This window comes from Jaculus jaculus, chromosome 7 (genome assembly GCF_020740685.1).
Source record: "Jaculus jaculus isolate mJacJac1 chromosome 7, mJacJac1.mat.Y.cur, whole genome shotgun sequence".
Lineage (NCBI taxonomy): Eukaryota > Metazoa > Chordata > Mammalia > Rodentia > Dipodidae > Jaculus > Jaculus jaculus.
This window is the reverse complement of record NC_059108.1, coordinates 124618605-124633252: the sequence shown is the minus strand read 5'-3', so window position 1 is coordinate 124633252 and position 14648 is coordinate 124618605. Positions and strand designations below refer to the sequence as shown.

The following is a 14648-nucleotide window of genomic DNA, read 5'->3' as shown; positions in this document are numbered from 1 at the left end:
AGCCTACCAAGTGATGGGAGTTTTTTTTTTTTTTTTTTTTCGTTTATTTGTTTTTGAGAAGCTAAGAACACTTATTGGAGCAATCATTTTATTTACCTACATTTAGGTTTTGTTTGTTGTTCTTATTTATTTTATTGACAATTTTATATGTGCATAATTGTTGTTTATCATAATTTCCTCCCATTACCTTCTCTTGCTCCTGCTCCATCACCCTTCCAATTGAACTCCTTCTTCTTCTCCCAACTAGTCCCTCTTCTGCTGTGACATCTTTTGTCCCTCTGCGACCCACTGAGTTTAATCACGTTGCCTGCATGAACTTGGGCGGGGGAGCACTTGCCAGAGCAAATGCAACTTACAGTGGAAAATGCCTCCTGCTCCCTCAGCAGCTACTTTTTTTTTAAATTTTTTAAAATTTATTTGAGAAAGAGAGACAGGGAAGAAAAGAGACAGAGAGAGGCTGAACTGGGAATGTAAGTGCCAGGGAGGCAGGGCCAGAGCGGCGTGGATACAGAAAGCCTCGTTACGCAGAGCATGGCAGCTCACACTTACAATCCTGGTACTGGGGTGAAAGATGAGGCACGATTCTCACAGACTCAGGCACAATTTCCTGCTTTTTTTTTTTGGATTTTTCGAAGTAGGGTCTCACTCTAGCCCAGGCTGACCTGGAATTCACTATGGAGTCTCAGGGTGGCCTTGAACTCACAGTGATCCTCCTACCTCTGCCTCCTGAGTGCTGGGATTAAAGGCATGTGCCTGAGATTCTACCTTGAAAAACCAAAAAAAAAAAAACACCAAACAAAAAAAAAAAGTCAGTGAGGCACGCGTGGCAGAGGGCAAAGAAGTGAAGAAGCCCCGAGTCTCAAAAGGAGCCGGGTGCTAACGCAGGGAGGGATGTGACTGGCAGCCCGCGGTCGCAGAGGTCAGGGGACATGAGCGAGGCAGGGAAAGACAGCTCTCTTCCCTTTGGAGCCTCAGCCAGTTAAGAGGCTCAGCCAGTTGCATCATCTTTCTATTTGCCCAGAGCTACATTTTGTCCAGAAAACTCTTGTCGTGAGCGGTGACTGAAGAAGCCATTCAACAAGGACTGGACTAGGAAGGGCGGCGGCAGCAGGGGGATCAAGGAGGACTTCATTGAGGCCGCAAGGATGGAGGGGCACAATATGTCTGCCTCCTTCAACTTCTCCCTGCCACCTGGCTTTGGCAAGCGCCCCACTGACCTGGCACTGAGCGTCATCCTGGTTATCATGCTGTTACTTATCATGCTTTCTGTGGGCTGCACCATGGAGTTCAGCAAGATCAAGGCCCACTTCTTTAAGCCCAAGGGGTTAATCATCGCCCTGGTGTCTCAGTACGGCATCATGCCCCTCACTGCCTTTGTGCTTGGCAAGGTCTTCCGGCTGACCAACATCGAGGCGCTGGCCATCCTCATCTGTGGCTGCTCACCTGGGGGAAACCTGTCCAATGTCTTTACCCTGGCTTTGAAGGGGGACATGAACCTCAGGTAGGCCTGGTGGCGAGGAGGGGGCATCCTGGAGATGACGAGATCTAGGGAAAGAACTGGACTAAGCCAAGAGAGGAAGGGAGCGGGAGTTGGGTGGCTTCAGGGCAGACTGGGGGATGGCATTTATTGCCAAAGACTTGTGCTAGGCTTGATGTAGGGGCTGGGGTCCACCTTGGTTTAAGCACAAAGGTGCCACGCTGATCCAGGGGCAGCCTGGGCACTCTTGTACTGTACCCAGAAGTGTCTCAACTGGAGCACAAGGACTGCCTTAAAGGAGCATAGGATTTTGACCAAAGAGCCCTGGAGAATGGTATCCACCTAAGGAGGAAGTTACTGGCTCTGAGGCTTAAGATCTGAAAGGAGGCATGGCAGGATGGAGCGTGGACATTGTCCAGGGAACCAGATAAGCCTGTCAAATTCCTGTACATGCGGAGGAGGCAGGATTCCAAAAGGTGCTTGCCAGTGTCTGGGCTTTGACACAATACCACCACCCAACCCCATAAGATATAGTGATACTTCTGTCCAAAGGCACCTCAGGTACAATGGAGGTCCCAGCACCTGCCCAGGTTAGGCTAGGGAGAAGACCAGCAATGGCCCTGACCCAGAACAGCCCGAGCAGAAAGCAGCAAGGCCTCTCGCCTGACCAGCCTGATTCAGGGCCAGGTGGGCATCTGTCCTTCCACATGGGTGGGACTATAGCTTTCAACGCCTGCCAGAGGAGGTGCCCTCAGCCTGCTTCAGCAGCCCCTGCTGTGGCTGAAGAGACCTCAGTAGCAGAAACTCAGCCCTAAGCCAATACTCTCTGGTCTGTCCTCAGTTGGAGACACTACACAATACCAAGGTGAAACATCAAAGTTCATTTGCTTGGTCTGTGAGCTCCCCACCCCTGGCTGAACTTGACAGAGAAAAGAAATGAAGAAACCCTTCGTAGTGACGCAAAGTGACACTGGGTCCATTTTTATTTTCAGGGTTGGGGTACCCAAAGCCTCTTTCATGCTAGACAGGTATTCTACCTCTAGGCTACACAATCAGTCCATGGGGCAGATTTTTAAATGAAAAGACCAAGCATATAAATTAGGGTTTGCCAGAACCTGGTGCTTAGGAACTGGCCTCCCTTGACTGCCCTTGTCATCTCCCAAGTTTCTCTGCTCTCCTTAACCCACTGGGCCCATAGCAAAGCCCAGAACCAACGGCTGAAGGCATACAACAAATCTTGATACAACCCAAGCATTCCCACAAGTCTTCCTCTGTAACATAAGAAGCCTGACCAAGACAAGCTGGAAGCCAATGGGATTTCCAGAAGATTCCCACTTCAGTTTCCTCAGAGTTTGTCTCCAAACTCTCCATTGACAAGATCTCAAAACCAGCCCCTCAAATAGAGTGCATGCACACTTAAAAGCAGGTCCCATATAATGCTCTCGGCAGGAAGGGGCTAGGTGCTGAGGCACGTGTCTGTAGTTCCAGCTACTAAGGCAGCTGAGGTAGAAGAATGCTTGAGGCTCTGTCTCAAAAATAAAAGAACTTAAGTAGGCTAGGCAGAGTGGCATATGCCTATAATTCCTGCATCTGGAAGGTGAAAACAGAAATATCAGGAGTTCAAGGTCAGCCAATACTATATATTGAGTTTGAGGCCAACCTGTGTTACCTAAGATTCTATCTCAAAAAACAAAACAAGGGCTGGAGAGATGGCTTAGCGGTTAAGCGCTTGCCTGTGAAGCCTAAGGACCCCGGTTCGAGGCTCGGTTCCCCAGGTCCCACGTTAGCCAGATGCACAAGGGGGCGCACGTGTCTGGAGTTCGTTTGCAGTGGCTGGAAGCCCTGGCGCGCCCATGCTCTCTCTCTCCCTCTATCTGTCTTTCTCTCTGTGTCTGTCGCTCTCAAATAAATAAATAAATAATTTTTAAAAAAAACAAAACAAAAAAGAATATAAGGAGGTGGAGACACAGCTTAATGGTTAAGGGACTTGCCTGCAAAGCCAAAGGACCCAGGTTCAATTCCCCAGGCCCCGCGTAAGCCAGATGCACATAGCACATGCATCTGGAGTTCGTTTGAGGTGGCTGGATGCCCTGGCGTGCCCATTCACTCTCTCCCCCCACCTTCTCTATCTCTCTCAAATAAATAAATAAAATATTTTTAAAATATATTTTTTATTTATTTGAGAGAAAGAAGCAGAGAAAAAGAGTGCTCAGGGACTCCAGCCACTGCAAATAAACTCCAGAAGCATGCACCCCCCCCTTATACATCTGGCTTATGTGGGTCCTGGAGAGTCAAGCTAGGACTTTGGCTTTGCAGGCAAATGCCTTAACTGCTAAGCATCTCTCCAGCTTCTAAAATATTTTTAAATTTTATTTATTTATTTATTTATTTGAGAGCGACAGACACAGAGAGAAAGACAGATAGAGGGGGAGAGAGAGAATGGGCGCGCCAGGGCTTCCAGCCTCTGCAAACGAACTCCAGACGCGTGCGCCTCCGTGTGCATCTGGCTAACGTGGGACCTGGGGAACTGAGCCTCGAACCAGGGTCCTTAGGCTTCACAGGCAAGCGCTTAACCGCTAAGCCATCTCTCCAGCCCCTAAAATATTTTTAATAAAGAACCAGGCTAGGCATGGTGGCGCATGCCTTTGATCCCAGCACTTGGGAGGCAGGGGTAGGTGGATCACTGTGAGTTTGAGGCCACCCTGAGACTACATAGTGAACTCCAGGTCAGCCTGGACTACAGCGAGACCCTACCTCGAAAAACCAAAAACTAAATAAATAAAAGAGCTGGATGTGGTGGTGCACGCCTTTAATCCCAGCACTTGGGAGGCAGAGGTAGGAAGATTGCCAAGAGTTAGAAGTCACCCTGAAACTACATAGTGAATTCCAGGTCAGTCTGAGGTACAGTGAAACCCTACCTCGAAAAGCCAAAAAAAAAAAAAAAAAAAAAAAAAAAAAATGAGTAGAAGAGAAAATGAATAAAAAACAAATATGGACACTAAATTAGACTGCTAATAGGCCTGCCATAGCTCAGGGAACACTGCAGAAGAGGGGGCAGAAAGATTGTAAGAGCCAGAGTGGATAGATATACCCTGAGGTGCAGTCCTCCACTGCCCCATAGAGACTGACTGAGGCCTTCAGGACCCCACAGTGGATCCATAACCCCACTGAGGAGGGCCCAGGGAAACAGGAGCAGGGGCGAGAGTATAGAAGAGTATCATTCATTCATATCTACCTATCTATCTGTATGTATGCATATATATGTAGTGTATATATTTGATATATATGATTTGATATATATGATAAAATTAAAAATAAAACAACAGCCGGGTGTGGTGGTGCACGCCTTTAATCCCAGCACTTGGAAGGCAGAGTTAGGTGGGACACCATGAGTTCGAGGCCACCTTGAGTGTACACAGTGAATTCTAAGTCAGCCTGGACTAGAATGAGACCCTACCTCAAAAAGACCAAAAAAAAAGAAAAAAGAAAAAGAAAAATGTGGGCCTGGAGCAATCCCTCAGTAGCCACGTAAAGGCTGATGCACAAAGTGGCATATGTGTGTCTGGAGTTAAACTGCAGTGGCAAGAGGCCCTGGCGTGCCCATGCTCACTCTCCTCTCCTCAAAATTAAATAAGGAGCTGGGGCTGGAGAGATGGCTTAGCGGTTAAGTGCTTTCCTGTGAAGCCTAAGGACCCCGGTTCGAGGCTCGGTTCTCCAGGTCCCACGTTAGCAGATGCACAAGGGGGCGCACACGTCTGGAGTTCGTTTGCAGAGGCTGGAAGCCCTGGTGCGCCCATTCTCTCTCTTTCCCTCTATCTGTCTTTCTCTCTGTGTCTGTCGCTCTCAAATAAATAAATAAATAAAATTTAAATAAGGAGCTGGAGAGAAGGCTTAGCAGTTAAGGTACTTGCCCACAAATCCTAACAACCTGATTTAGATTCCCCAGTGCCCACATAAAGGGAGATGCACAAAATGGGACATACATCTAGAGTTTACGGCAGCTGGAGGCCCTAGTGCACCCATTCTCCCCTCAAATAAATAAAGATATACACATATTTTGGGGGGGGGGGTTTTTTTAAACATTTTTAGTTCGTTTTTATTTATTTATTTGAGAGTGACAGAGAGAGTGGGGGAGTGACAGATAGAGAATGGGCACGCCAGGGCCTCCAGCCACTGCAAACGAACTCCAGACGCATGCGCCCCCTTGTGCATCTGGCTAACGTGGGTCCTGAGGAATCGAGCCTCGAACCAGGGTCCCTAGGCTTCACAGGCAAGCGCTTAACCGCTAAGCCATCTCTCCAGCCCTTTTTTTGGTTTTTCAAGGTAGGGTTTCACTCTGGCCCAGGCTGACCTGGAATTCACTATGTAGTCTCAGGATGGCCTCAAACACACGGTGATCCTCCTACCTCTGCCTCCCGGGTGTTGAGATTAAAGGTGTACACCATTACACCAGCTTTTTTATTTTTAATATTTATTTGGGGGCTGGAGAGGTGGCTTAGTGGTTGAGCAGTTGCCTGTGAAGCCCAAGGACCCTGGTTCAAGGCTCGATTCCCCAGGACCCACGTTAGCCAGATGCACAAGGGGCCCACACATCTCGAGTTTGTTCACAGTGGCTGGAGGCCCTGGTGCACCCATTCTCTTTCTCTCTCTCTATCTGCCTCTTTCTCTCTCTGTCGCTCTCAACTAAGTAAATAAAAATGAACAAAAAATTTAAAAAAATATTTATTTGGGCTGGAGAGATGGCTTAGCAGTTAAGGCATTTGCCTGCAAAGCCAAAGGACCTAGGTTTGATTCCCCAGGACCCACATAAGCCAGATGCACAAGATGGCACACATGTCTGGAGTTTATTTGTAGTGGCTGGATACCCTGGTGCACCCATTCTCTCTCCTCCCTCTGTCTAACTCTGTCTCTCTCAAGTAAATAATTTTTTTTTTAATTTTATTTAAGTGCCAGATGTGGTGGCACACACCTTTAATCCCAGCACTTGGGAGGCAGAGGTAGGAAGATTGCCATGAGTTCAAGGCCACCCTGAGACTACATAGTGAATTCCAGGTCAGCCTGGGCTAGTGAGCTCCTACCTCGAAAAAATAAAATAAATAGGGCTGGAAAGGTTAAGGCACTTGCTTGTGAAGCCTAAGGAACTAGGTTTGATTCTCCAGTACCCATAAAGGCCAGATGCAAGGTGGTGCATGCATCCAGAGTTCATTTGCAGTGGCTAGAAGCCTGGGTCCTTAGGCTTTGCAGGCAACCATCTTAACTGTTAAGCCATTTCTCCAGCCCTACCTTTGTTTTTCGGGTTTTTTAAATTGTTTTTTTGTTGTTCATTTTTATTTACTTGAGAGCAACAGACAGAGAGAGAAAGAGGCAGATAGAGAGAATGGGCGCACCAGTGCCTCCAGCCACTGCAAATGAACTCCAGACGTGTGCGGCCCTTTGTGCATCTGGCTAACGTAGGCCCTGGAGAATCAAGCCTCGAACCATGGTCCTTAGGCTTCACAGGCAAGCGCTTAACCACTAAGCCATCTCTCCAGCCCTTACCTTTGCTTTATTTAGGCCTTCTTTCATATTTTTCTATTCAGTCTGTTGTTGTGTTTTGAGGTAGGGTCTTGCTCTAGCCCAGGCTGACCTGGAATTCACTATGCATTCTCAGGGTGGTCTGGAACTCACACAGTGATCCTCCTACCTCTGCCTCCCCAGTGCTGGGATTAAAAGTGTGTGGCACCACGCCTGGCTTCAGTTTCTTCAGTAAAGATCTTACAACCTTTTGGATCTATTAAAAAAATAATTTGTTGTTTATTAATGGCATATCAAATTCCAATTTATTGTTTTATTGCTCATTTTTAGAACTCTGAATTTTCTTATTAGTTATAATGAAAACTTTTTTTTTCCCCAGTTTTCCGAGGTAGGGTCTCACACTAGCTCAGGCTGACCTGGAATTCACTACATAGTCTCAGGGTGGCCTCAAACTCTCGGCAATCCTCCTACCTCTGCCTCCCGAGTGCTGGGATTAAAGGTGTGCGCCACCATGCCCAGTGAAAGTTTTGTTTATGAACAACCTTATCATTAGCCAAAATATTAAAGTTTTATTCTTTTTCCATCTCTATGTATTTTCTATTTTTCTTGCTGTATAATGTGTTAAGAGGTGATGACATGCACTGTGCATTTTCGATTACTCCTGCTGTAAAAGATAACATGTAATGCTGCTTTATTCCTTTTGTCAGATATCCCTCAGACTACCCGTCACTCTTAAGTTGTTAGTAAATGCTGTTAATGTGCTAAATATTTATCATGTAACATTTAGTCTTGTTTTTCTGCATCTATGAAATCCATTTTTTTTTTTTTTTGGTATTTTTATTTATTTGAGAGACAGAAAGAGGCCGAGAGAGAGAATGGGCGTGCCAGGGCCTCCAGCCACAGCAAGCGAACTCCAGACACGTGCGCCCCCTTGTGCATCTGGCTAACGTGGGTCCTGGGGAACCGAGCCTCGAACCGGGGTCCTTAGGCTGCACAAGCAAGCGCTTAAGCGCTAAGCCATCTCTCCAGCCCCACATTCTTCTTGTAATCTGAGTAATTCCTGCTTGTTCCCCTGCTTTAGCCTTTCAGTTCCGTTTCCACTGTTTTCCTGCTCCAGCATTTTTACAGCTCTTCTAATCCTGGTATGTGTATGCAGAGAAACAAAACCCAGGCCTCATGCATGCCAGGCAAGCACTCTACCACTCAGCTACCCCCAGCAGGTTTCTTCTGTGGGATTTTTTACCTCCATGTCACTCGCTTCAAAAGACTGTCTCTGCCACATAGCATCAGTGCCTATCGCCACACAGCTGTGCTCCACACTGTGCCATTCAGCAACGCTGACTCACGCGACCCCACACCACCAAGGGCTGTAGTCAGAGTGACGGGATCACAGTTTTCAAAATAGGTTGTGCAAACAACAGGTGTTCAAAGCACAAAGGTATTATTAAAGATAAAATTGAATTTAAAAAAAAACATTCTTTAGTCAATGAAGCATGCAGAAAGGAAGTTGGAACAGGCTTCCATCAGCCACTAAGGACTTTGTGTGATCTTGGGTCAAATGAAAACTCTTGCCGCCCTCAGCTTTATTGTTTTTAATATTTTTATTTATTTATTTGCAAGAGGAGATAAAGAATGGGCACTCAGAGTCTCCAGCCACTGCAAATGAACTCCAGACGCATGCGCCCCTTGTGCATCTGGCTCACGTGTCCTGAGGAGTTGAACCTGGGTCCTTTGGTTTTGCAAGCAAATGCCTTAATGCCTAAGTCATCCCTCCAGCCCAGCCTTCAGCTTCTTTATAAGCAAAAAGGGAACATCGGTGTGCTTACTGCCTAAGAAAATGGTGCGAAACACTTAGTATAGTGCCTGACACACACTAAGCAGGCATGCAGCAAGTCTGCTAATAGCTCATTTTTATTTTTAGAAATACCGTTTATTTAATTTATTTATTTACTTGGTTTTTCAAGGCAGGGTCTCACTCTGGTCCATGCTGACCTTGAATTAAGTATGTAGTCTCAGGGTGGCCTCAAACTCATGGTGATCCTACCTCTGCCTCCCAAGTGCGGGGATTAAAGACGTGTGCCACCACACCCAGCACCTTTTTCTTTCAAAAAAAAATATTTTGTGTATTTATTTGAGAGAGAGTGAGAGATAGAAAGGGTGTGGCAGGGTCTTGTCACTACAAACTCCAGATGCATGAGCCACCTTGTGCATCTGCCTTACATGGGTCCTAGGGAATTGAACCTAGATCCTTTGGCTTTGCAGGCAAGCACCTTAACCAGTAAGCCATCTCTCCAACCCTGCTAATGGTTCTTGTTTCTCTTCTTCCATATGTCCCACCCAGCATTGTGATGACCACCTGCTCCACCTTCTTCGCCTTGGGCATGATGCCTCTCCTTCTGTACATCTACTCCAGAGGGATCTACGATGGGGACCTGAAGGACAAAGTGCCCTATGGAGGCATCATGGTATCACTGGTCATGGTTCTCATTCCTTGCTCCATAGGGATCTTTCTCAAATCCAAACGGCCACAATATGTACCCTACATCATGAAGGTAAGAACACGGACCCTATTATAAAGAAACATGGTAGCCAGGTGTGGTGGCGCATGCCTTTAATCCCAGCACTCGGGAGGCAGGGGTAGGAGGATCCGTGAGTTCGAGGCCACCCTGAGACTACATAGAGAATTCCAGGTCAGCCTGGGCTAGAGGAAGACCCTACCTAAAAAAAAAAAAAAAAAAACCTCAAAAAAGCATGGTAATGCAGTGACAAGTTACTTGGGAAGAAATGTTTCTTTTGGCTCATGGTTCTGGAGGTCCAAGTCCATTATTATTAAGTGGCTTCATTGCTTTGGGCATATGATGACAGTGACTCATTGTAGAGGAAGCGCGTGTTGGAGGCAGCGCTCACATTTGTGAGAGCCCCACATGCCCATTCAAGGACATACCTCACCTTCCAATAGCAACACCCCAGGGACCTAGCCATTAACCTCTGAGGGACATCCATCCAAATCACAGGCTTTTTCTTGACAGGTTCCTTCCTTATTAAAAGGCAAGTAAGACTGGAGGTATGGCTTAGCAGTTAAGGCACTTGCCTGCAAAGCCTAAGGATCCATGTTCAACTCTCCAGGTACCATCTAAGCCAGATGCACAAGGTGATGCAAGTGTGCAAGGTTGCACATGTGCACAAGGTGGTACACATATCTGGGAGTTGGATTGCAGTGGCTGGAGGCCCTGGAATGCCAACTTTCTCTTCCTCACTCCCTCGCTCATTTAAAAAAAAAACAAACCCAGCCCATCATGTTCAGTGTAAATCATAAACAATAAACAGAATATACTCAGCAGTCATTTCCTTTAAAAAAAAAAAAAAGAGTAAATAAGAGCTGGAGAGATGGCTCAGCAGTTACGGCACTTGCCTCCACAGCCTAATGACCTGGGTTCAATTCTCTAGGACCCACGTAGCCAAATGCAGTGAGCATGCACCTGAAGTTTGTTTGCAGAGGTTGGAGGCCCAACATGCCCATTCTCGCTCCCTCTCTCTCTATACCTCTCTGCTTGCAAATAATTATTTTTTGTTTTAATTTCAAGGCAGGGTCTCACTCTAGCCCAGGCTGACCTGGAATTCACTATGTAGTCTCAGGGTGGCCTTGAACTCACGGTCATCCTACTTCTGCCTCCCAAGTTCTGGAATTAAAGGTGTGTGCCACCACGCCCGGCTGCAAATAATTACTTTTTTTAAAAAAGGTGAATAAGGGGCTGGAGAGATGGCTTGGTAGTTAAGTTGCTTGCCTACAAAGCCTAAAGACCCAGGTTCAATTCCTCAGGACCCTCATAAGCCAGATGCACAAGGTAGTCCTGTGGATCTGGAGTTCATTTGCAGTGACTGGAGGCCTTGGAGTGTCCGTTCTCTCTTTCAAATAAATGAAAATAAAGTATTTTTTTAAAGATAAATAAAAAAATCTAAGCCAGGCATGGTGGCACATGCCTTAAATCTCAGCACTCAGGAGGCAGAGGCAGGAGAATCACTAAGTTCAAGGCCAGCCTAAGACTACACAGCGAATTCCAGGTCAGCTTGGGCTAGAGCGAGACCCTACCTGGGGGGGGGCGCAGGAGGAGGTGAAACGATCCCCATCCGTGTCCCATCTTATTCCCATTCCCAACCTTCTAATGGCTTTTTTCAAGGCAGGGTCTCCTAGCCCAGGCTGACCTGGAACTCTCTGTAGATCCAGGCTGGCCTCAGTGCTTCTACCTTAGCTAGTACTGAAGGCATGTGTCACCACACCCAGCTTCTAACGGCCTCTTCTTGTCCTTACATCCAGGGAGGGATGATTCTCACTCTCTTCCTCAGTGTGGCTATCACAGTCCTCTCTGTCATCAATGTGGGCAAGAGCATCTTGTTTGTCATGACACCACACTTACTGACAACCTCTTCCCTGATGCCTTTGATTGGCTTCCTGCTGGGCTACATTCTCTCTGCTCTCTTCCAACTCAATGAAAGGTAGGTATGGTTTTACACCCCACTGTCCCGAAGGCCTCCTTCAGTCTTTTCAGAAAAGGATAGGGATCTAAAATCTAGGAAATTCTCTAACATATATTCAGTGACACCAAGTGAACAAGGAACCTTCTTCGACTATTGAGAATAAGTGGGGAGTGGAGAGACGGCTTAGCGGTTAAGGCGCTTTCCTGTGAAGCCCAAGGACCCAGGTATGATTCCCCAGTACCAACATAACACAGATGCACAAGGTGGCACATGTATCTGGAGCTCATTTGCAGAGCCTAGAGGCCCTGGTGTGCCCATTTTCTCTCTCATAAAAAAAAAAAAAACTTAAAAAAAAAAGAGAGACAAGCAATAGTGGGGAAGATACTGAATGGGTGTTAGGTCTAAATTAAACCCAGACATTAAACACTCTAAGGAAATGGCAGTCTGTCCCATTCAGTGTCCAGACCCCACCTCTTGCAGAGTTCCCTGGTAGTGGCACTGAGGTAGCTTCATGCTACTCTTTTCTCACCTTTGCTCCTAGGCTTTAGTTCTGAGAAGAGCACCAGCAGGTGAAAGCTCTCCTAAGCGGCACTACAATTTTAAGTAGCTAGGTTATCAGCTACTGTGCAACTCAATTCACAAACACAGCCACTATTTGAGAAGAGTCAACGTGTGCTATGGGGAACACTGGATTCCCCATCAACGGTGTAATACAGGGACTTCCCAATCTTTTCATCCCATGTTGACAAATACCCAGAAGCCTAAATATTAGAACACCCCCTACACAAAAAAAAGACAAGTGAATTTGTTTCAAAACACAATTTTCAAAAAAAAAATCCAATATTAAGCTTATGCTACTCAAGATCCAACTACTGTGTACGTTTATGAGTCTGTGCTTTATCTAAGACAATTATTTCAACACACTTGGAATTAAATAAACGTGTATCTACTAAATATAAATATCTCACTTAACCCGTAAAATGGAAAGGAAAATATCTTCCACACACACGAGGCTCATCCTGGTAACGATCCCAAGTTCTGGAGTTAAAGATGCCTAAGCTTAGAAACTTAGAACAAGGTTCCAGGTGCTTCAAACTATCTTTTCTCTTCAAAGTATAGCTGTCTTAACAGGGCTGGCGTAACACTCTCATTCTTTCATCCCTCACTGAGACAGTTCTTCAAACTAATTTGGCAATTCTACAACAGCAGACAAATCATGAATTTCCAAGCTACTCAACAAGCCTCATCAGGGCTGTGGGATGTAGCTCAGTAGGTAGGGCACTTCCCTGGGAGGAACAAGATTTGGGTACAGTCCCTAGCAGCAAAAACAAACAAAACAGCCTCCTAACTTCCTTTATCTTCCATCACCATAGAGCCAGACTGGTGGACAGATTCACCCTGACTTGTCGTAAACCAACGTGTGCTTCAAACTCTGGCTTCCTTCCATCTTCCTATGATGGACTGTAATGTCCTAAAGCATGTGGAAGGCAGGAGGGGTGCTCTGTGAGTCTTCTGGGAATACATTGTTTCTCATCAACCACAGGTGTAGACGCACCATCAGCATGGAAACAGGATTCCAAAATATTCACCTCTGTTCTACCATCCTCAATGTGACCTTTGCGCCTGAAGTCATTGGACCACTTTTCTTCTTTCCTCTGCTCTACATGATTTTCCAACTCGCAGAAGGGTTTCTCTTCATCATCACCTTCCGATGCTACGAGAAACTCAAGCCTCCCAAGGGTGAGTACTGAATCACTCCTCTTCAGTATTGTTCCCACATGGACCTGAACTACCAACAACTGGTTCCAGCAGACTTGAACTCCTGTCGAGTCACTGAGAACCAGGGTAGCACCAAGGAATCCAAGAGACCTTCAAGAGCCACGACTACCCCCTTAACACCAAGCTGGGAAAATCAAACTGTGATGTACGAATTTATCTCAAGGGACCACTGTAAAGAAATAGGACACAAATGCTTTAAACATACAACAGTTCTGAGGTACATGTGCTGTGCCTCCACTCCCCAAAGTTTGGGAAGCACCTACATCCTTGAAGATTTAAGCTATCTGGTCCTCCAGCCAGGCCAGAGTCCTTGGCACTTCTGCTGTTCCCATAAAGAAAGTGGGAGAGATGGCTCTGCAGCTAATGCGCTTGCCAGCAAAACCTAACCATCAGGGTTCAATTCCCAGAGTACACATATAAGGCCAATGCACAGTGAGGTATGCATCTGGAGTTCATTTGCAGTGGCTAGAAGATCTGGCATGCCCATTCTCTCTCCTTACAAATAAATACTTGATTTTAAAAAGCACATACAGCCGGGTGGGGTGGCGCATGCCTTTAATCCCAGCACTCAGGAGGTAGAGGTAGGAGGATCACCATGAGTTCAAGGCCACCCTGAGAATAAGAGTGAATTCCAGGTCAGCCTGGACTAGATAGAGAGACCCTACCTCAAGGGGAAAAAAAAAAAGCACATACTATACAGCACTAATATAACCCCCTCCTCTCACAATCTACTGGCTTTTTCTGTAAGATAGGGTCTCAATACGTAGCTCAGGCTGGCCTGACCTTGCTGTGTATCTTGTGGGGGTGGGGGGAATGTCTCAAAAATTCATACTCCTGCCAGGTGTGGTGATGCACACCTTTAATCCCAGCACTTGGGAGGCAAGAGGTAGGACTGCTGTTGAGTTCAAGGCCGCCCTGAGACTCCACAGTGAATTCCAGGTCAGCCTGGGCTAGAGGGAGACCCTACATCAAAAAACCAAAACAAACAAAAAAACCTCATAATCCTGCCCTCAGCCTTCCCAGTGTGGGATTCCAAGCAAAACACCAGCATATACATACAGCCATGTCTTCTAGCTGGGAATTAAACCCAGGAATTTGCATGTGACTAGCTAGGCAAACATAACTCAACCTTACTTTAAGATGCATTTGTTTTCTAATTTATTTTCCCTAGTCACCCAGCTCCTTTGTCTCTTCCCATAAAATTACATGAGGCACTGGAGAGATGACTTAGCGATTAAGGCACTTGCCTGCAAAGCCTGAAGAGCCACATAACTGTCCAGGTCCCACGTAAGCCATGCAAGGTGACACAGGTGCACACTAGGTGGCGCACATGTCTCTCAAGTGGAATTACAGAAGCTAGCTGGAGACCGTAGTATTGCCATGTGGCAAGTCTCTCACACAC

The 14648-nt window shown here is 46.5% G+C and overlaps 1 protein-coding gene across 1 annotated transcript; it reads left to right on the top strand.

Moving 5' to 3' along the window:
* Positions 1-1145: 1145 nt before the first annotated feature.
* Positions 1146-13218, top strand: Slc10a1 (solute carrier family 10 member 1). The gene is made up of 4 exons (XM_004649296.2): positions 1146-1501; positions 9333-9543; positions 11307-11485; positions 13011-13218. The coding sequence occupies exons 1-4, from the start codon at positions 1146-1148 to the stop codon at positions 13216-13218; spliced, it is 954 nt and encodes a 317-aa protein (XP_004649353.1).
* Positions 13219-14648: the final 1430 nt, after the last annotated feature.